The 23,353-nt window shown below is 39.5% G+C and overlaps 2 protein-coding genes and 1 long non-coding RNA gene across 3 annotated transcripts in view; 1 reads left to right on the plus strand and 2 right to left on the minus strand.

The window, feature by feature from the left end:
* ube2u (ubiquitin conjugating enzyme E2 U) overlaps positions 1–2,446 on the minus strand; it is a 40,508-nt gene extending 38,062 nt beyond the window's left edge. The window contains exons 1-2 of the mRNA XM_062978227.1: positions 2,255–2,446; positions 2,010–2,147 (exon numbers count right to left, since the gene is read on the minus strand). Coding sequence (XP_062834297.1) covers positions 2,010–2,078 — 69 coding nt within the window. The 5' untranslated portion in view covers positions 2,079–2,147; positions 2,255–2,446. The remainder of the gene's footprint in view (positions 1–2,009; positions 2,148–2,254) is intronic.
* Positions 2,447–2,562: 116 nt separating this feature from the next.
* Positions 2,563–4,978, plus strand: LOC134298358 (uncharacterized). Its single transcript, XR_010005390.1, has 2 exons — positions 2,563–2,779; positions 4,349–4,978. It is a non-coding gene; the product is annotated as an uncharacterized LOC134298358 (long non-coding RNA).
* Positions 4,979–12,292: 7,314 nt separating this feature from the next.
* ror1 (receptor tyrosine kinase like orphan receptor 1) overlaps positions 12,293–23,353 on the minus strand; it is a 231,820-nt gene continuing 220,759 nt past the window's right edge. Inside the window, exons 8-9 of the mRNA XM_008109320.3 lie at positions 17,064–17,275; positions 12,293–15,060 (exon numbers count right to left, since the gene is read on the minus strand). Coding sequence (XP_008107527.1) covers positions 13,636–15,060; positions 17,064–17,275 — 1,637 coding nt within the window. The 3' untranslated portion in view covers positions 12,293–13,635. The remainder of the gene's footprint in view (positions 15,061–17,063; positions 17,276–23,353) is intronic.

Raw genomic sequence — 23,353 nt, forward strand, 5'->3', positions numbered from 1 at the left:
CAAGGATGTTGCCCAAGGGACGCCCAGAGGTTGTGATGTTTTACCATCCTTGTGGGAGGCTTCTCTCATGTCCCCGCATGGGAAGCTGGAGCTGACAGAAGAAGCTCATTTGCGATCTCCCTGGATTCCAACCGACCTGTCGGTCAGAAGTCCTGCGGCACAAGGGTTGAACCCATTGCGTCACCGGGGGCCTTTTAGAATGCTTCTGGAACATGGCCATACAGCCCGGAAAACCCACAGCAACTCTTTTATTGTGATTTTCCTGTGTGGCAGGGGCTTGGACTAGATGGCCCATGTGGCCTCTTTTAAAATAAAACAAAAAACATCATAAAAAACAACAACTCTGATAAAAAGCACTCAAAATAAAATATATATAAAACCGAGTATATTGAAAACTTCATCAGGTGAGGTTCAGGAAGCTCCTGTCCATTTAATAGGTACGTAATAGAATTCAAGAGATGTAGCTTGTCTATGAGTTTCCCTCTTCATTTATTACCAAAGGTGTAGAAGTCCTATTCTTTTTTTGCATTTGGGCTCTTGTTGCTGCTTGCCTTCAAATAGTTTCTAATTTATGGTGATCCTATTATGTGTTTTTCCCGATGCTGAGAGTATGTGGCTAAACAGGATTCAAACTCTGTTCTCCAGAATCGTAGTCCAGGGCCCTACGTGACACTGGTTCCTATCCACACCTTTATTACAGAGTCAAGGATGGAGAGAACTTGGGGCCCTCCAGATATTTCCTGAACTCTGCATCCCATCATCCATAATCACTGTCTATTTTGGATGATGGGAGTTGCAGTCCAATATACACCTCAATATATACTTTATCTGACATTGTTGTGAATCATGCCATCATCGCCTTCACGAAATGGTCCCTAGTCTGTGGATGCATCTGTACTGTAGGATTAATAGAGTTTGATACCACTTTAATGATGCAATGCTATGGAATCATGGAGCTGTAGCTTTGCAAGATCTCTTGTCTTCTCTGCCAAAGAATGCTGATGTCTCAGCAAACTACAACTCCCAGGATTCAATTGAGCATTGAGCCATGGCAGTTAAAGTGGTGTCAGCCGGGATCACTGGGTTGTTGTGAGTTTTTCGGGATGTATGGCCCATGTCCCAAAAGCACTCTCTCCTGACGTTTTGCCCACATCTATGGCAGGCAGAGGTTGGAAACTAATCGAGGTTTATATATCTGCGGAAGGTCCAGGGTGGGAGAAAGAAAGAACTCTTGTCTGTTGGAGGCAGGTGTGAATGTTTCAGCTGCCCACCTTTATTAGCATTGAATAGCCTTTCAGCTTCAAAGCTTGGCTACTTCCTGCCTGGGGGAATCCTTTGTTGGGATGATTTATTACTATTATTATTATTAGGCCTTTGTCCCAGGAAGGTTCCTCCGCTGTGGCTCCCTATCTATCTATCTATCTATCTATCTATCTATCTATCTATCTATCTATCTATCTAGCCACATATTCTCCACATTGTGTGTATGTATATGTATATATATAAACACACACACACAAGCACATATGTAGGGACCATATGTGCCTCATATACACACACATATATTCTATTCACCTCTACCTTCTACCTTTTAGTTTTCAGTGATTGGTTTGGGGGGGGGGCACCAAAAAAACTGCTTGCTTACACTTTTAAATTACCTAGGACCGGCCCTGACATTAAGTCTAGTTGTGTCTGACTCTGGGGGTTGGTGCTCATCTCCATTTCTGAGCCAACAAGCCAGCATTGCCCATAGACACCTCCTAGGTTATGTGGCTGGCATGACTGCATGGAGCATTGTTACCTTCCTGCCGGAGCGATACCTATTGATCTACTCAACATTTGCATGTTTTCGAACTGCTAGGTTGGCAGAAGCTGGAGCTGACAGCGGGAGCTTACTCCACTCCCCGGATTCGAATTGCTGACCTTTTGGTCAGCAAGTTTAGCAGCTCAGCAGTTTATAGTAACCTTGTTCATTATAAATGAACTGGGTGCAACCCAGTGGTACTCACAAAGACGTTAGACTCTTCATACTCCATATACTCTTTTTCCAGCAGTAAGAAAGCTCTTGTGTGCATCATGATTGCAAAAGTCTTGCTCTTGTTTGTGTTGCAGTTGTTTTAGGCAACAGAAAATCTGGAGAAATTGTCCTAGAGACAGGAGTCAAGGTGAAATGGAGTGATAAAAGTGATTTTCTTTAAACTGGCAAACTTCCGCATGTGCCAGGCAAATATGAGTAAATAGAACATTATCTTACCAATGCAGTTCTAGAAGAGAAGATCTGAATCCCACAAACTTTAAGCTTTTAGGTAACTGTGTGTCAGGGACAGCAAAGAGATCCACTTTGATCCATTGTTTCTTCCTATACAGCCTCAGCATCCACAGGAAACGCAAAGCAAGGAGACTAGAATACTCAGTGTCTCAAATGTAACCTAGCAACAGAAAGCTGTATACAATTTGTTTGGAATAGAACGCTCACAGCCAATTGCTACAGGTTTTCTTTGCTCCTTCTGCATTCATCCAATTAGAAGTCACTTTTTATCCAGACATGATGACAGCAGTTCTCAATTTCTGCAGAGGTCAGATTACAAGAAGACAGGCTTTGAAAGCTTGGAGGAGTTCGGAAATGACTATTAAACTCCCTCCTCCCCTCTTACATTTGTCTGATTGTTTGGCTTAAGCAGCCAAGAAAGATGGGTATGGAGTATAGAAGATGTAACAGAATCCATTCCAACTTGTAACTTGAGATTTGGCTGGATGAGATAACACCAAAGACAATTGGGTATGAGGAGGGAATGTCATGTAATGTAATAGCAGCATTCTGGCTTAAGATAAGAGGCTGAGAAAGTTGACATAGATCTCGTGGTTCTCAGTTTTGGGAAAGGAGCATTTCCTTCCCATTTGGCTGTGATCGAATCTGGACAGTTTTTCGAGGAAGTCATGTAACAGCAGTATTCTAGTTAGAAGATACTTTGCAAAGAACGATGTTCAGATTATGTCATTGGGGAGGGAGTTCCATAGCCGAGGGGCCACCACTGAGAAGGCCTGTCTCTCGCCTGCAAAAGAGGTGGGACCGAGAGCAGGGCCTCCCCGGATAATCGTAATCTTTGAGATGGTTCATAGGGAGAGATACATTTGGACAGGTAAATATCGCAAATACATAAATAAATACTTGCCTTTTAAGGAGAGCAAGCGAGAATAAATGAAAATGAACTCACAGATTTTCTTAACACTTCATATTCCAAACATTCCCTATTTGCTTCTCCAAAGGAAGACATATTGTTCTGTTGGATATTTCTAGCTTTAGAAGTCTCTTGTTCTTTCACTTAACTGAGTTTTCTTATATACATAAAACAACATTCGTATCGCCAAATCTTCGCACAAATCTGCATGATATTTTTATTTTGTTTTTGTTTTAAATTTCTTTGAAGTTTTTTTCATTAGTTTATTTTTTTGTGTGGTATGTATTCATCTTTTCTATGCACAGACTTTTTATTGGGTCTTTTTAAAGAAACATTACTTCCATGAATTAATGGAAACAGACTTTGGCAATTATGGCTTGTGAGCTCCATCATCCCTTCCCCAAATACTTCAATGCAGGATCATTCCAAAGCAATTTCATGATGGTTGCTAACTAGGATTTCAATTACTTTTATGGCCCAAATGCCTTGGAAACCTGTTGCCAGGGCATCTTGGGAAAAGCAGAGGCTGCCAAAAGCCGGTATTGCCTCTGAAGCTCAAAGAGGCATGTAATCTTCTACAGCTGTTAATGGAAGCTTTGAATGAGACTCTCGTTCTTTCATATTTGATCTATTGAACATTTGTTTCAATATGAAAGCAAATTGGTTGGAGTGGGCCTTAACAGTTTGTTTGTTTCAAACTGAATGTATACCTCATAAACTTCATATGGAGGGTTACCTTGAATCTTGCTTCTTGGAATGTGTATGTATATGACTTCAAGTTCATTTATGGTGACCCCATGGACAAGGACTGTTTTAGAGCTGTTTTTGCCAGTTCTTTCCTCTGAAACAGAGCCTATATCACCTGATATTCATTGGTGGCTTCCCATTCATGTAATAACCAGAGCTGGAGCCTACTTTGCTTTAGAACTAGTGCCTTTAGGATAGTTAGGTAAAGGTTTTCATAGGATACTTAGTACTAAATGGAAAAGAATGATAGCTTTACCTGGAAATGAAATCAGCCTGTCTCACTTTGTACCTTACAGGTGCTTTTAATAATTCTACGTCTTCCACTCCTGCAGAGATCAGTTTGGTAAATGCTTACAATGTTACATCTGAGTTTTTAATATTTGCTATTACACTGGCAATATAACGGTTCTTATGCTTTCCAGATCAAAGACGGAGAAATGGGGCTGTATCATCATGTTCCATAAAAAGGCAATGGTTTTAAAAATTGTTGCCACATTGAGGAATCAAGGGTTTTGTAGGCCCACAGAGAGACCAACGTTGTGCTGAATAATGATCTTGGTGATTGAAGATTCAGCCAGGAGACAGACCTCTTCAGAAAATCAGTGGATGTGGTTTGTATGAATAAGAGCTGTATCACCAATCTCCACCATCAATAAACTTTCCTGATACAGCCATTTACAATAGAAGAGGAGAATTTGGCAACTATTTCCTGTTGACAGAAGAAAATATTCATAACAGATGGAAGTAAGGGGAGAATTTTATTCATTTTTGTTTTAGTCATTTTCTTTAGCTCTAGGCATTACATGTATTCATTCTAAATATACTTTTGAAACGTTGCATTTGTTAATTGGTTCCGGCACCTTTTCTGAACACGCACATCTTTAATCCTGCAAAGCTGAACAAACTGAAATAACAACTATCTAAGGCATTCGTATTTAGCATTTATACTATTCCTTAGCGTGCTCAAAGTGCCTTACATACATTAGCGTGTATTGCTCTATCCTACAAAGTGAGTGTACCCTTGGAAGCAATAAAACTTATTATGTGAACTGCAGTTCCTGGATCAGCAAGTGTTGTTGCTGCTGCTGCTGTTGTGTGCCTTCTGTCTTATGGCGATCCTAAGAGAATCGAATCATAGGGTTTTCTTGGCAAGATTTGTTACTCAAACCACTACACTATACTGTACTTTGAGACAGAAGCAGCCCCAGGTAATTTCGCCTTGTAGGTGAACCTAGTGGTCGTGGCCCCCCGCCCCCCGAAATTGTGCCCCCCCCAAGGCCCCGCACATACCTTCGGTGGTGGCAGCGGCGACAGCGGGGACCATTGGCTCCCTCCTCGCCGAACGCAGAAGGCCTCAACTGAGGCCTATCTCTTCTCGCAAGGTCTCGCGTGTCCTCACGAGAAGAGCCAGGCCTCAGTTGAGGCCTTCCGCGTTCAGCGAGGAGGGAGCCGATGGTCCCTGCCGCCTCAATGGCACCCCCGGGGACAATGCGCCACAAGTGGGCGCTTACATTGGCCTCTATGTTGGGCCGGCTCTGCCTTGAGACAAACCAGTAAGAGGTGTTTTTTGTAAGATTTCTAAAAGTGAGTTCTGTTTTTACTTTACTTTGCCAAGACATTGTGATTGGCCCAGTCAGTTTCCATGGCTGAAGGATTTGATTTCTACCGTGTTTCCCCGCAAATAAGACAGTGTCTTATATTAATTCTAGCTCCCAAAGATGTGCTAGGTCTTATTTTCAGGGGATGTCTTATTTTTCCATGAAGAAGAATTCACATTTATTGTTGAACAAAAAAATGGACATTTATTATATACTGTACTGTAGTTGTCATCACAAACCAGCATAACCAGACAAACTGTGAATCCTATCAAGAATTTCTTGTTATTTATTTACAGTATTTATATTCTGCCCTTCATTCTCACCCGGAAGGGGACTCAGGGCGGATCACATTACACATATAAGGCAAACATTCAATGCCTTAACATACAACAGAGACAGAAGACAAACGCAGGCTCCGAGCTGGCCTTGAACTCAAGACCTCTTGGTTGGAGTGATTTGTTGCAGCTGGTTGCTAACCAGCCTGCGCCACAGCCCGTCCTAGGTTTTCTCAAACTGTTTGGCCCAACTGCTGATTGGGTTTATGGATAATGAGGACACCTAGAAATGGCAGTTTTCCTTCGTTTTCTTTTGCCTCATGACCTCTTGGTCAGAGTGATTTGTTGCAGCTGGCTGCAGCTGGCTGCTCACCAGCCTGCACCACAGCCCAGGCCTGTGAATAATGTTATAATGTTAGAAATAATGTTACTACCATTATTTCGATGTACAACAATCTATGGTATGTACATTTACCAATCCTGCCTGCTCTGGTGTTCTGTTTGGCAGGCATGCTTCCAAACACAAACTTTGCTAGGTCTTACTTTCAGTGGAGGCCTTATATTTAGCAATTCAGCAAAACTTCTACTAGGTCTTATTTTCTGGGGCTGTCTTATTTTAGGGGAAACAGGGTAGTTTCATGTTATAGCAGTGGTTCTCAACCTGTAGGTCCCCAGGTGTTTTGGCCTACAACTCCCAGAAATCCCAGCTAGTTTGACAGCTGTTTGGATTTCTGGGAGTTGAAGGACCCACAGGTTGAGAACCACTGTGTTTTAGACTAGGCAAGCCACTACCCCACACTGTCTGATAAAATAATTTTAAAAATACAATAAAATCATACTTAGATTCTTTTTTGTGTGTCAAACACACATCTTCCTCAGTGTTTACAGAAGTTCTCATGTACTTTGCAATTTATATTTTACTCTTGAACTAATTGTGTGGCAGTTCTAAATTTAATAACACTATGGAAAAGATTATATCTATGTCATCATGTTTAGGCCAATAAAATGGCACTTACTTCATTCTAATCCATGTGTCTGGTATTCAGTATTCCTGCTGAAATTAATTTTGTTAGTTTTGGCTTAGCTCTCCAATCGCTTATAGCCATATTGAATGCTGATGCAATCCCCAGGACCCCTCCTAATTTGGTGTCATTTGAAAATCTGATAAGCATGGCCACTATTCATTACCCAAGTCCTTTACAAAATGTTTCATAGTACTGGTCTCAAGAAACAGGATTATGGAACCCTATAAGTCACTTCTCTCCAGGATAAGCCATTGGTAAGCACCCTCGTCTTACCAATGACTTGGTCAGTCAAGTGTAAATCCACTTAACAGTAGTATTTTACTACCTTGTTTGCAAAAATATCATGGGATACCTTGTAAAAGGCTTTAGTGCAATCTAAGGTATGCTAGACCCATAGCATTCCTTTCATCTACCAAGCATCAAACTCTATTAAAAAGACAGGTATGATTAATCTGCAATGACTTGTTTTTGAGAAACCCATGTTGACTTTTAGTGATCACAACATTCCTAAGCTCTTACAAACTGTTTATCTCCCCTAGAATATTTTCATCTTTTTTATTTCATTAGATATAATAGTTTCAAATATTACTTTTAGAGAATTTGAAAAAGCTGCAGGAATAATTTTACAATTTGAGATATTTTTTCCTTTATCTGGTCAGAAACCATCTGCAATCTGGAGAGTGTTTGGCAAATGTATTTTTTTCAGCATTATCCAATTTATGTTGAGGAGCTTTCCCTTCTTTATTATCTCCCCATGGAATTCAATTTGCTGTTTCATCATTTTATTAACAAAGTGCATCTTGCACATGAGATTTGCAAGATTTGCTATCTGTCATTGACAAAGTTTCAATTGAGAAGAACAGCTAGTCTCCTTGCCCAATGCATTGCCTGCAATTAACATTGTATGGAAATGTAGTTTTCTGAACTTTCCCTATAAAGTATATGATAATGGAAAAGCCAGAAACACTGGAAGCACATATATGGTTGGATTTTCTTTGGATTACAGACTCAAAAGCAGCCATGAAACCATCTGGTTTTTAGTGCTGTTGATTTTTATTTTCGTTAGTTATGACCAGACCACAATTTTCAGTCAAGCACCTAAACCAATATTTAAACATGCAAATAATAAACTAAAATATCACCAATCCAAGATTTATGTTTTGACTTTTCATCCACAATACATCTCATAACGATTTTTGATTTGTTCACAAACAGTGACTAAAATATAAAGACTCGTGAGCCCAAGAAGCTCTTTGTTTTTTTTCAGACAGCAGCTTGATCAACATGTTGTATGGGAAATTGCTTTGTGTAATACAGATTTTTAGTGTCAAGTTGCTGTTGTGTCTTCAGAGGGAAAATGCAATGAAGTTTGAGTTTGTCAAGAATGGACTATTCTAGTCAGTCAATCCTGCTGTAGCTGTATGTGCCTACAATAGGCACATGAGCAGGAAAAACAAAAGAAAAGGGGGGGATAGCAGATCCTTCATCAATTTTCCCCCAGCATATTAAAAAAAATGATAACCTGCATGTGTGGTCAACAAAATGGAGATAATGGGAAAAGCGATACTCTTGAATGAGTAGCTTTCTGCTGACTACTTTGCCAGTTTGCTGTGAGGAAAAGAAGCTCTTGGGAAGGTTTGGTGGGTGGCTGAGACTCTTCTGTTGTTGTTTTAGTGGTTTGTCTGCTAATGTTTTCTTTGTAGTGTTTTCTTTTAAATCTTCACTATTAGCCACTTTGTGTTCCTATATTAATCTTATTTATGTTTTGTAACTTGTTACTATAAAACTACTGAAATAAACTATGTTTAAAATCATTTATTCTGTTACTGTACTCTATAACTCTAAGTACCCAATTGTCTGACGTGATATTACGCCATGTTGAAATAAAAGGAGCTAATCTAAATCCAAAAACAGGTGAACACGAGTTTGTTTCTAAAGTTCTTATAGATGAATGGTTATAATTTGCCAACGGACAACAAGGCAACGTTTTATTAGTAGTTGTTGTTCTTAATGTTTAGCTAAAGACGACACTTGGGGCCACCTTGGTTCCTTGGTTTGCCAGTGCCTTGGCCCCGTTGCAGGTAAGGTTGTTTTCTTTGTGTTTGGTACTTAAATTGTGATGTCTTTCTAAACTTACTATAATTTCCTCCCTGCGACCTATCCGATCTCCTGAAATAAGGTGCTTGTGGCGGTTGCCAAAGTTGTCTCTGCTGGTAAGTATAATTTGGTTGATAGCCGTATTTCGTGGCCATGTTTGAGATTCAGGTAATTTTCCTCTGCAAGAGGAACATCTTTTAAATGCTGTAGACGAAGCCATTAGTAGAATGGATGCCTCAATGAGGGTAGAAGAATTAACTATTGCTGTCAAGCGGGAAAAGGGGAACTGAGGCAGATGCCCAATGCACAGGCTATATATATGCGTAAAGGGGAAGTGGGCGGGGCCTCTGCCAGAGATGATCTAGAATGCTCTAGAAGATTCCGTAAGCTGTCAGCATAGGCTGAAGGATACCATATGTGTGATTTCACAGTTGTCTTCTCTTCTTCTCTTAGGCGATACCTCGTAGTTCGAGGATGGTCCTCCCATTTCTTGGAAGACGCCTGTGCGTGATTTTTTTTAATGTGTGGAGGTCGGTGCACGGCCGGTCAACACACAGCCTTCACAGATTGAGGTCCCAGCAGTGGTGTGATTAACACAACGAGAGTGGCTTCTCAGTCTGTTGCAGACTTCTTCCGCCTTCACAGCCGTTGTGACATGTACCATGTTTTCCTCCGCCTGCTCCGCCGTTGAGGTATTTGGGTCTTTGGATTGCTCTTAGAATCATAGAATAGTATAGTTGGAAGAGACCTCATGGGCCATCCAGTCCAACCCGCTGCCAAGAAGCAGGAAATCGCATTCAAAGCACCCCCCACAGACGGCCATCCAGCCTCTGTTTAAAAGCCTCCAAAGAAGGAGCCTCCACCACAGTCTGGGGGAGAGAGTTCCACTGCCGAACAGCCCTCACTGTGAGGAAGTTCTTCCTAATGTTCAGGTGGAATCTCCTTTCCTGTAGTTTGAAGCCATTGTTCCGTGTCCTAGGCTGCAGGGCAGCAGAAAACAAGCTTGTTCCCTCATCCCTATGACTTCCCCTCACATATTTGTACATGGCTATCATGTCTCATCTCAGCCTTCTCTTCTGCAGGCTAAACATGCTCAGTTCTTTAAGCCTCTCCTTATAGGGCTTGTTCTCCAGACCTTTGATCATTTTAGTTGCCCTCCTCTGGACGCTTTCCAGCTTGTCAACATCTCCCTTCAACTGCGGTGCTCAGAATTGGACGCAGTATTCCAGGTGTGGTCTGACCAAGGCAGAATAGAGGGGAAGCAGGACTTCCCTGGATCTAGACGCTATACCCCTATTTATGCAGGCCAGAATCCCGTTGGCTTTCTTAGCAGCCGCATCACATTGCTGGCTCATGTTTAACTTGTTGTCCACAAGGACCCCAAGATCTTTTTTACATGTACTGCTGTCTAGCCAGGTGTCCCCCATTCTGTATCTTTGCATTCCATTTATTCTGCCGAAGTGAAGTATCTTGCATTTGTCCCTGTTGAACTTCATTTTGTTAGTTTCGGCCCATCTCTCTAGTCTGTCAAGATTGTTTTGAATTCTGCTCCTTTCTTCTGGAGTGTTGGCTATCCCTCCCAGTTTGGTGTCATCTGCAAACTTGATGATCGTGCTTTCTAACCCTTCGTCTAAGTCATTAATAAAGATGTTGAACAGAACCGGGCCCAGGACGGAACCCTGCGGCACTCCACTTGTGACTTCTTTCCAAGATGAAAAGGATTCCAAGAGGATCCAGACCTTTTCTTGGTCTGGATCCTCCCCTGTGGCCACTCCTGGGAGTGTGTGACTCCTGTGGTTGTGCCCGCAGGTTCATTGGAGCATGCAAGCCCCCTTACCACATCAAGGTGACAATCCATCGAGGGGGATTATGGTCACAGTTGACCACAATGGAGAAGCCTGGTAGTTTCTTGATACAGTTGCTACAGGTGCAGAGTGACAGTTGGAAGAAAGAAGCAGAGCTAGAGACACAGATTTTGAAGTGTGCTCTTGCTTCATGAGTTGCTGGAAGGAATTTATCCACACAGACAAAGGAAAGACTATTTTAAGTCTCTCATGAAAAGACATTATGTGAGTTGGTGCAACTGAGGAGATTATACATATGTTGTTCTGGGTTTAAGAAGAATAAACCATTTGTTCTTTATTGTTCACCTGCGTGGCACATATCTTCTTTCTCTGGCAAAACAGTGTGTGGACTGTACATTTTGATTTTTCATTATGTCACAATATTGTGTCCATGCAGAACTGTCCTAAAAGTGATTGGATAACTTGAGTTGACATTAAAAAAATCTTTGTGGGGATGGCCATGGATTTAACTAGTTGTGATTTCTGTCTTCAGTACTGAAGACGTGTTCCCCTCCAACGTTTTACTGACTTGTATGGAAATTGTTAATTCTTTTAGAGGGATTGGGATAGGATATTGACTTCTCTTAACTTTACAGATTTTATTTTGTAGTTTCTACAGTATATTGTTAGAAGGTGAAATGCTATGAAACTCTTTGTAGTCTTTTAGTGTGTTTATTATTAGTTATTTAGTGATAGGTGTTTGAATAATAGAATGAACATTTTTCTTACTTAACTCCATTCATCCTCCGTTGGCTTTTGCCACCTGTCGTCCATCCCTTTCTGTTTTTCACCAGTTCCATTTTAGGGCAAGAAACTATGGCGTTGCGGTCACTGTTCTCTTGCAACTGCCATTCCCACAATGGCATTGATAACAGGGTGGCTCATTAGAGGTTGCTTTGCTAGGGGGAATTCCTCACATCTGGAAATTGCCCAAAAATCACCATCATCTTTAAATGAGCAGGACCTGAAGATACTAGTTTTGGATTAGAGCTACCAGAATGCCCCCATCACGTTTTCCAAATTAGTGAACATTAAATGTTTTGCTTAACTATCTTTGTCATTTCAATATTCTTCTCAAACATTTGAAATGATAGCTGTTATGAAAATATATCTCTTACTTTGATAAAATCAATTAGTTGAGAATAGTCTCAGTTGATGTAAGAAAGGTGATCAGAATGTGGTTTTTAATTCATCAGAGATTGTCAGTATACTTATCTATATCATAATCCAGAAATTATGTATGTAAAAATTATATAGTTTTTCAATGATTTGATAGCCACCAGCATATAATAATCAGTGTTTAGTATCACCCTGATTTAGGAATACAAAGGTGCACTTAAGTTTCTGTATAAAATAACCTGTTAACACACTTCTGTTCTTACCTTAGTTCAACAGCATTAATGAACCAATTATCGATATAGTAATGTAATACAAGCTATGAAACAACCAAGTATATATCAAAACAATATAATCATATATTTCCAAGACATCCTCATTTACTCAAAAAATGAGAAACAGACCAAGAAATACAAAGCAGGATGTATTTTTCAATTCTGCTATACAAAAATGAACACATTTTTTGTGCAAAATATTTTGAAAAATATTACTGTCAAGTGTCTGAAAGGTTTGGTATATATAGTCAATATAAAAACAAATTTAATAAAGAAAAAAATCTGAGTTGTACTTTACACAGTATTTTTTTAAAAAGCACATTACAGTGGTTTCAGAATAATCCAGACTGATAATACCCGAATAAAATTTAAGTAATACAGTTGCCATATTTTCTAGTAAAAAGTTAATTTTAATTCACATTATTTGAAATGACATACAAACGTTATACTAAAAAATAGCTAGAAAATTGTTGGATATATTTGCTGGAATGTAGACTTCCTGTTTCAGGGTCATCACTACAAAAGATATTAATTTTACCTCAAATAATAAATATTCTTGGGAAAACTGATTGTCTGTTTATTAAAACATAAGAATTTAGAGCTTTCTTTAAGTAAAGGGTTGCATAGCAACACAAAGATACAAATTCTATTGCAACTACAAATATAAAAGCAAGAAACATACTTTTTACTAATTCTTCACTGAATTCTTTACACATCTATATGCCATTCTTTAATGATTCTTATATCCAGGTGTTCTTTACTTGTACTATTGTCACATGAATACATTTTATGCCTTAACATAAAACCATGTGTGATTAGCGTAAGCTAAAACTTGGAATTTGATATGGTACATCTACTTTCTGATTATGTGGATGTTATTTAGAATAGGATGGGGAACAATCAATTCAATGCCCAATGTGTGCATTCAGAACAGTGTGTAAGCACATTTGTACATAAGCTTTTAGATTGCTTTACACTTAACGGATCAGCATTGACTTTTGCTTTTTTTGTGATGCTTCTATAACATGTAAGACTATTCAAGAGGGAAACTTCCAGTCTCCATAAGTGTCATTACATTTCATGAGATTGACAAATACTAAAAAAAAGTTTTCCAAAGAAAATAACATTGCGGAGGCAGAAAGTTCATGTTTTAAAAAACTGTGATTAAATAAAATGTCTCACAGTTATGTTTCTTTTTTAAAAAAACCAACCACACATTTGCGCCCCCCCCCCCCCATCTACTTAAGAATTGTAAAATAAATGCGCATTCAAGATGCTGCGTGTTTGGCTATTTGAAAAAAATAGTCTGTTGGCACTTGGTTATTCTGTTAAACACAAATAAACTTCACAGAAGATACTTACTGCAAATATCTCTTTATACAGCCAGAAGAATCTCCAATAAAATATTTGAATATAAATCTCATCTACATTGTCCTAATCCATATTGTAAATAGTGTTATTTACAAAGTGTTCACTTGTTTAGATTTCTGCTGAAATCACAGTCTCATTATGACCATGGATATTGGAATCGCCTAATAAAGATGCCTGTTTGGAGTCAATTTTGTAGGGCTTCTGAGTCTTATTTCCAAAAACAGTTATACTAATCCCACTTGGATGGTTGGGCATTGACATGTGAGACAGCAAAGGAATATTTGCATCCTGATTGGATCCAGAAGAAGGCAAACTAGTCACATGGCCCGTGCTAGTTGATCCACTGGCACTGCTTGGTGAACGGCTTTTTGGTGGAGGACAGTGTTGGATTACCCTTGGTGGGCCTGCTGGCTGAAAGTGGGCAGCTGGAAAAGCAGCATATCCAGGAGGAATTGGATATCCATTAATAGGAATAAATCGCTGGTTCTGTGGTATTGGCGGGCCAATGAATCCAGCGATTTGGCCTTGTGGTATACCCTGTGCTGGGAACATGAAGTTAGGGTATCGAGGGTTACTTAGGTTACTAACTGGGCTTGCACTGAGAGAAGTTGTTTGAGTGGTAGCATTTCCACCAGAAGGCGTAGTAGAGCTGGTGTGGCTCGACAGCCCCTCCCAAGAGCGGAGCCTTACATGGATGTCTTTAAACCTTGGCCTCCGAGGGGGTAGCTCATGCCAGCATTCTGTCATCAGGCTGTATATTCTAGGAGGGCAGTCTTCAGAGCATGGCAGAAGTTGTCGTTTCCTAATCATTTCTATGACTTCTTGGTTACTAAATCCATAATAGGGCTGGAGACCAAAGCTGAAAATCTCCCACAGGACAACACCAAAGGACCAGATGTCTGAATCAGAAGAGAACTTGCCATACAAAATGGCTTCTGGAGGCATCCAACGTATGGGTAACAGGGACTTATTCTGAACTCTGTAATAGTCCGCTGAGTATATTTCTCTAGACAATCCCAAATCGGAAATCTTCACATGGAGCTGTTCTCCAATTAAAATGTTACGAGCTGCGAGATCTTTATGAACAAAAAAATGACTCGCTAAGTACTCCATTCCTGCTGCAATCTGGACGGCTATGTGAAGGAAATCCCCATGATCTAAACTGGATTTCACTGTACCATCCTCATCACTGCTACATCCAACATCTGAATGTGGTGATCGCATGATAAGAAATTCATGCAGGTCCCCCTGGTTCATGTACTCAAAAAGCATGCAGACTGGTTGCTCCTGAGTCACAACCCCAAGGAGACAAACAATGTTGGGATGATGCAGCTCGGCCATCAAAGAGGCTTCCTGCTGGAACTCTGCCCATTGCTGTGGATTGTTGCAGTCCTTCAGTGTCTTTATTGCCACCAGCTGAGCATGGTCCATGCCTGGTAGATAAAGATGTCCCTTGTAGATTTTCCCAAAAGCGCATTCACCCAACTCTTCCATAAAGCGGACAGCAGAAAGGGGTAGCTCTTTAGCTTTGCTCTGTTGGAAAGAAGACAGGACATGTCATAAGGATCTTGATGGTATTACTTTGTCTTGTATTACTATGATTCTGAACTGGAAGAGTTTATAGACTGTGTTTCTCGTGACATCTGGTTTCATGAGATACACATTTAATAAACACGATTCATGTTGCCTGCTTCAGCTTGTACAAGCCGGGGCCTACAATTCCTACCATTTCCAGCCAGTGTAACTGGTGGTGAGGTTAGCTGGGAATGTATTCCAACACCTCTAAAGGGTGTCCCATTGAATAGGATATATTTAAAAGAAAGTATTCTAAACCATGTGAAGATGCATGTATCTATGCTAGAACTAAGGGACTGAGTTAAGAGCTTTATTGTTGGAGTCCTTAGGAAATGAAATGGTCACTTTCTTGGGATTCTTAACTCAATTAAATATTCCAGTTTTGCCAAAGGAGCTTGGTAATCAAAACAGCAGAAAGAAAGAAATAAAAACGAGGGACCCCAGAATGCTTTATTATCATTTGAAAGTGACTCTCAGAACCAAATTCCAATTTCCCTGACCATTTACAAATTTTTAGATAAATACTGTGTGAATTAATATATTGCAAAGGCATTTAAACAGGCAGCAGTTGACTGTGCAGTGATGGCAGGAAATTAGCTGTATTGTTGAGAAACAGATGGTTTATATTACACAAATCCTTTAGGCTAAAACTTGTTTAGGTCTGGCATATTGTAAATTATATTTTCGTAATGAAAGTGAAATGACCTCTGTCTGACCTCATGGGGGGTTGTCTGTTTTAACCAACCCGATGGAAAAGTATGAAAGAAAATGAAGTCATAAAAGTTTTGGCAGGAGAGGGTTCATTTTGAGTTAAGCAGTTATAAATCTGCTTAGGTTTTGTTTGACAGGTATTTGTCATACAGTGGTGTACAAAATGCAAAAAAGTGTAAAACATAAATGGGGCAGCCTGCCAAAGTAAACGGAGAACAAAGGAAATCCAACAGGGACACTCTGCCCCAATCAGTTGATTCTATGGTGATGTGAGCTTAATTAATGTCATTGTGCAATAAAATAATTAACAATTCAATCCTAAGCAGTAAATAATAGCCTTGAATTAGGGGTTACACTCAAGTAAGGCTGCTTAACCATGGAATCCTATTTAAAATCTACTCAGATGTAAGTCTCACTGAATTCAATACAAGTAATTGAGTATAGGATGGCAGGTTGAGTCATCTATACAGAAAAACAGTCTAAAAACAAACAATAAATTAATAAACAAACATGAATTATGATTACTTAGTTACATTAATATCAGAGGCTCTAGTGGGCCAAATGCCTTTAATCACTATTATCCTCTTCTTCATCATCATCATCATCATCATCATCATCATCATCATCATTATTAACATCAGTCATCATAATCTAGTATCTAGAAAGCATTAAACCCATTTCCATAAAACTAAGATGTAGCCTCACAACTAGGAAACCTACCACTAGGAAAAGTATAGAAACTAGGAGAGACCGAAGCATCAAAGGCTTTTTGACATCCAAACAGGTAATTGGATTTTTTTTCTTACATGTACCTTAGGACCTCTTCACACATGCTGCCGGAATCGCCCAGTATTGACGTGCATTGCGGCGATCTCGGCGGTGTCTGCCTAGGGGGCTTGGGGACCTGTTACCCTATGCACTGCACCGTTCTGGCTTCCTTCCTACCTCATCACAAGTGGGAAGCCTCTGTAAGCCACCTCAAGACATTGATTCCAATGGAAACACAGGGCGCTTCCCATCTTTTGTAGCCTGTTATTTTTCAGAGGAGGCAGGATTTTTTTGCTAGTTTCACCATGGAGCCGTCATGGAAGCAATTTTCTGGGGTATGATGGGAGCCATCAGGCTCCGTGGCAAAAGTACAAAAAAAACCTGTTGCTGCTGCCAAATTTGGTCCCGTGTGAAGAAGGGTTCTAAGTGTTGTAACATTTGACTCTGTGGTGCTATCACATAAAAATACTTCCTCTACTTACCTTTGGTTTGTATGCATTTAGCATAGACATCTCTACATTCTGCCCTCGAACATGCTTAGGCTGTCTCTGGACCGGAGGAGAGGAAGACTTCTGGTTGTTCCGGCACATGCAGATGAAGAAAAACAGTAGCGCAATCGCCAGGGGAATTGTGACACTTGGCACCAATATATAGAGGATTTCCATTTTACTCTTTTCTTTGGAGTCTTTTGTGTCTATTTTTTAAAAGGAGAAATGGGAGAAAACAGGGATAAAGTTATGCAAAACATACATTGTTTTACAATTAATAATGATGTATGCAACATGTTGTGAATAGGATTTTGTGAATGACATCAACTGTCCCTATTCACCATTATCATTTTTTTTCATGTCAGAAGCAACCGGAGTAGCTTCTGGAGTGAGAGAATTGGCCGTCTGCAAGGACGTTGCCCAGGGGACACCTGGATGTTTTGATGTTTTTACCATCCTTGTGGAAGGCTTCTCTCATGTCCCCGCATGGAGCTGGAGCTGATAGAGGGAGCTCATCTGCGCTCTCCCCGGGTGGGATTCGAACCTGGCAGCCTTCAGGTCAGCAACCCAACCTTCAAGTCACAAGGCTTTTATCCCCTAGGCCACTGGAGGCTCCTATTATCATTTTGACTGAAGAGTAATAATGCCTACAAAAGGCTGACACTAATGAAATAGCTCCATGCTACTAAAGTATGAGCTAAGTTTGGTTGGATGTTGTTTGTTTTTCCTGGAGGATAGTTACAGATTCTCATTGGTAAAAGCTAAATGGAAATCAAACCAAGGAATTTCCATTGGATTATATATGAATTTACTCAATAGCTACAGGGTATGCAGTGAACTTTGAGGAGTACCCCAACAATAATTATCTTCAAATTAGGTTTGGATTTCATGTATCTCTATATGGTCTGACATATGCTAGAGGCCTTGTTCCATGTTACTATAATGAAGACTTGACAGTAGTTGAGTAAATCTTGAGATGAGAAAAATAAAAATACACACATGTATTTCTACCTAAATTGGTTGGGATTATTTTAAAATAAGAGAGGTTAGGTGTTGAGAAACAAGGACCTTTGAACAGTATTGTTTTTCTAATACTAACTTTTGTCAGAGATGAGTTTTGCAAATCACAAGTGCTTTACTTGAGTTAGGGATGTATGGTTAAATACACATTGGTTTTTTTCCTGTAGTACAACCCATAAGCAGCTAGTTATCTATAAATCCTTTCCACATTGGTAAAACATGGCTGAAATGTTGTGCTAGAGAATCGCCAACAAATTTGGGGAAGCAGATAGGCATACAATGTCTTGGCCAAACCAAACTGGGGGGAATGTTTCCCATATCTTTTTGATAAAAGTTACATGGATAGTGTATAATATTTTAGACAGGCAACAGCATCTTGAAAGTATGAATTTGTTATCTTACTACAACACTTCTGGATCATCATTTTAAACATTCATTTGTAGGGTAGTTATTCCCAATTGCACTGCTTCAAGTGTGGGCAAAACAATCGCTACATGAGTTCAGATGTCTTTGCTTCCATTTAAGACTGACTGCAACTTGGTGTGATGTCTAGACATGGACAAACCATTTTAACTATGGCTTGAAGTTAGCTAGTACAACATAGTTTCTTTATAGTACGGAATATATAGTTTCTTTAGTTTATAATAGGTTAACAAACAAACAAACAAACAAATAATAGTTTAATGTAGTATAGCATAATTGTATGAATCTGGCTTTTTTCAACAAATTCCATTCAAGAATTAGGGTATATAAAAATTCCTTAAGAACACTGTGGTGAAGATCAGGGTATTTTATGAACAATTTCAATTGAACTGGCTAAAATGATACTTAGCATATAAAAAGCTACTACTGAACATTCAGAGCATTTCATACACATTTTCTCAACAAGCATTACAATAATCCTGTATGGTATGTCAGTATCATTATGATGTTCTAGGAAATGCACTACCCCAAAGTAGTTTTCCAAGCTCGGATTATTACACCTAACTCTTAGGCAGAAGTTTTTGCCTGTGGTGTCTTACTTCCAAAGGAGAACCCAATAAAGCTTCCAAAAAGTTAAAATAGGTAGATGTATTTACAGTAGAATCTCACTTATCCAAGCTAAACGGGCCGGCAGAACCTTGGATAAGCGAATATCTTGGATAATAAGGAGGGATTAAGAAAAAGCCTATTAAACATCAAATTAGGTTATGATTTTACAAATTAAGCACCAAAACATCATGTTATACAACAAATTTGACAGAAAAAGTAGTTCAATACGCATTAATGTTATGTTGTAATTACTGTATTTATGACTTTAGCACCAAAATATCATGATATATTGAAAACATTGACTACAAAAATGCCTTGGATAATCCAGAACCTTGGATAAGCGAGTCTTGGATAAGTGAGACTCTACTGTATATGGGAAAAAGGCAGTTTATGAATTTTGCCCCCCCCCCCCCAACCATAACTCAATGTCTTGCTCTTGCACTTTTCCACTGTTTCCTGCCCTATAGTTAATAGTGTTCTAATTGATATTGCCCTTCTACCTCTAACTTATCATCTGGCTCCTGCACTTTATCCATCAGCCCTGTCTTTGCAACTGTATTGCACCAGCCCCTGCACGCCCAAATTTAATACTGATTACTACATCAGGCTATTGGTTGTTTGTTGAAATAGTTGTTTTTTGTTGTTCTATGATGTTGTTTTGATAAATTTTACTGTGCTATATTTTAACTATGTCTGACTGGGCTTGTCCCCATGTAAGCTGTCCTTTGGGGAGATGGTGGCGGGATACAAAAATAAAGTTGTTGTTGTTGTTGTTGTTATTATTATTAGTTTAGTTCCCAACCATGTAGAGTTTCATAGGTCAAAGTCAGAGCATTTACTTGTCTTGAGAAACATACTGGTCGTTTGGAAACTTCTCACATAGTTGTTTTAATCATAGGGTCAGATCTAGTAACACCCCAAGCTGCATATCCAGCCTTTCACAAGGGATTCAAATGCATTCTGAATGCTAATTAACAATACTCCAGATTTGTCTCAGCATCAGTGAATAGGACACAACTGACCCCCTGATGAACTTTAAATTACTTTTTAGAATGCATATTAGCATGGATGTGTGTGGTCCTCCAGATGTTGTCAAACTATATGCCACAGCAACCCTACTGAACACAGTGAACAGCAAGGACCTCTGGGAGCTGCAGTTTAATATGAAAGATATTGTAGACCAGTGCCCAGCACCATTTTCTGAAACAGATCAGGTGGTATCAGAACCACTGCCATATCTTACTGCAAGCTGCCATTGGAAGTTGGTCCCGGGGATCATGGTTGATAGTCTGAAAAGCCATTGAGGAGGAAATCACCCCCTAATTGCTTATGTTGAGCTTTGCTGTTTCCCCAGCAAAAGATCAGCACTGAATTCTGCCCATCTTCTCTTAACTACTAATTCAATTGTGTGTAGGAACATTTTTTTCCTTTCTGTTGTCATGTATTTTCTTATCTTTTTTATCCTTTTTGCATTTTGGACAACTTTATGAAAGATAATATAATCTTAAAAATATAATTACACTTGCAGGAACAAATCCAAAGAAATAAGAGATTAACTACAAAATAAGCAACAACCCAAGGAAGGCCATAAAATGTAACTACAAGAATGAAGTGGGGTAAAATAGAAACATAAATAACTCAGGAGATAAAAGATCTGAGGGTATAAAACCATAAGCAATAACATCTTTCCATAAATTAATAGCTAGGAGGAGAAATGGGTAGGAGGGAAAGAGGAGAAAAGTTAGGAGGAGAAAAGTCAACACAAAGACAACCGACAATATAAACATTTAATTCCATTTGTAATTTTATATCATACATCAAAATGTTAAGGCTATCTTCAATGTTAAACCTTTTCCCAACGATATCACCCTAATGTTCTCAGTGTTGTGCTATTTCTATTTTAGAAGTTCAAAAAAGGCTGTATTTTCAATGTTACTGAAATAACATTTTGTCTGCACGAAAAGAGCAGGGCATGTGGAAATCACATCTGAACTGGCAAGGAATTATCCTTGTGTGTTCGTGAGCATACATAATTGCAGGTATGGGGAGAAGAGTTTCATAATGTATAAATTATTCAGTCAAATCTTGTGATGCTGGTTGTTTGCTCAATGCAAGTGTACATGTTACATTTTTTTTTAATGCTGAAGAATATGAGTTTGTCTGAACTATTCCTCAAAGACAGGAAAATCAGATAACCTTCTCCCACACTATTTTTGGATTGTTAGCAACTGACCCCTAGCAACACCCAGGACTTTTATGATGTAGCCACAATAAATATTGGCCAGCAAAGGTATGCTACTGGAAGAACTGGGAGTGGGTTCATTCAGGTAAATGTATTTTGGTCTAGATGGGAGTGAGAGCTAGAAATTTTGATATGTAATCAGACAAGCAGTAAGAAAATATATGAATTGGCAATAAAAAGCCCACTACATATGGTTAGGTGATGAAAGAGATGAGAAAGAACAGGAGTGCTACAACCTCTTGATGCAATCCCGTGGATGTGAAATGCTTTTGGAATTTTGGCAGCAATACCTGTAACATACCTCATCCCTTTTCCCGTTTCTTCTAATAAAGAGGAAAAAAATATACCAGAGGAAACAGAATTTGTCAAAAGCTTTAATATTCTACATTTTCTTTGACTTAGTTCTGTCCCATTTGATGGTTCCATGATCTTCAATTTTCTTTGGAATAGCCCAACATTTTTTAAAGTATTAAAAGGTTTTTTTGAGGAAGGTTGTACTCTTGAATCTAGTTACTATTCCTAAATAAAGCAGACACATCAGATTACTATTGCTGAATGCCAAGTCAGGACCTGGAGCTAGTAAGAGGTAGTCGTTTGACTGCAGGACTAGGATTTCGGCAGGCTAGGTTTCAAATCCCTTCTTTTTTCCCATCTCAGGTGCGACTTGAGAAACTGCAAGTTGCTTCTTGTGTGAGAGACTGGCTGTATGCAAGGAGTTTGCCCAGGAGACGCCTGAATGTTTGATGTTTTACCATCCTTGTGGGAGGCTTCTCTCATATCCCCGTATGGGGAGCTGGAGCTGACAGAGGGAGCTCATCCGTGCTCTCCCCAGATTCGAACCAGCAACCTTCAGGTCAGCAACCCAACCTTAAAGTCAGCAGTCCTGCCAGCACAAAGGGTTTAACCCATTGCCCCACTGGGGGCTCCAAATCCCTGCTGAGCCATAGAAATCCAGTGGGCATGATATATTCTTTCATCTTAAAGTCAAGACAATGAAAGGGTTTCCATGAACTGGAGTTGAATTCACATCCGCATTTAGATAATTTCAATTGGTTTGGTTAAGTATATTGTAGATAAACAGTTTTCACAGGCACTAGCCCAGTTTAGATACAATGGATATAAGAGATGTATTTGAATGCTTTCTCATTTATATACATGGCTTCCTGATTGACTGCACAACAGGGAAAGGCAAAGAGCTTTTGAAGCCTATGCCCTCTCCTGTTAAAAGGAGGAGACAATATGGGTCAAATCAAAACTCTGCAAAGGATCTGGGACTAGAACCCATACGGACTAGTGTTTAAAGACGACTGCCCTAAGACTTCTACAGAGCCAACTACAAGCACCGTAGATCTATTATTGTAAGGATAATAAATAATAAACAAACATCAACACGGGAACCTGGAAACAAGAGTATGCATCTCTCCCCCCCCCCCAAACCCACCCAAAAACACTAATGCACTTAGCCCAGTGGTTCTCAACCTGGGGGTCCCCAGATGTTTTGGTCTTCAATTCACAAAAATCCTAACAGCTGATAAACTGGCTGGGATTTCTGAGACTTGTAGGCCAAAACACCTGGGGACCCACAGGTTGAGAACCACTGCTGTAGAATATATAGCAGGACATTTAGTATAATGTCGGGTTGTTAACTTTGTGTTTTTAAATACAGAACATGACAAATGTAACCTCGGTTCGCTTCTGACATGATAAATAAATACGTAACTTACTGCTATGCAAGAACTTAAACCTCTGGCTTAAATGCGCTTTAGAAATTCTGGTTTGTAATCCAGGTCTATAGAAACACTTAAACCAACTTCCAACTTTAGTTATCATGGACTATTTTCCACTTTAATCACCAGTAAACCTTTTCCAGAGCCAAGTATACAGGGGAAGGGCAGTCTTCACTTAATTGTCCTGCTTATTCTCATTCCAACAAGCCACAACTTGCTGAACTGGTAACACACTCATAGAATCAAACCATTTGAATGGATCC

Source organism: Anolis carolinensis, chromosome 4 (genome assembly GCF_035594765.1).
Source record: "Anolis carolinensis isolate JA03-04 chromosome 4, rAnoCar3.1.pri, whole genome shotgun sequence".
Lineage (NCBI taxonomy): Eukaryota > Metazoa > Chordata > Lepidosauria > Squamata > Dactyloidae > Anolis > Anolis carolinensis.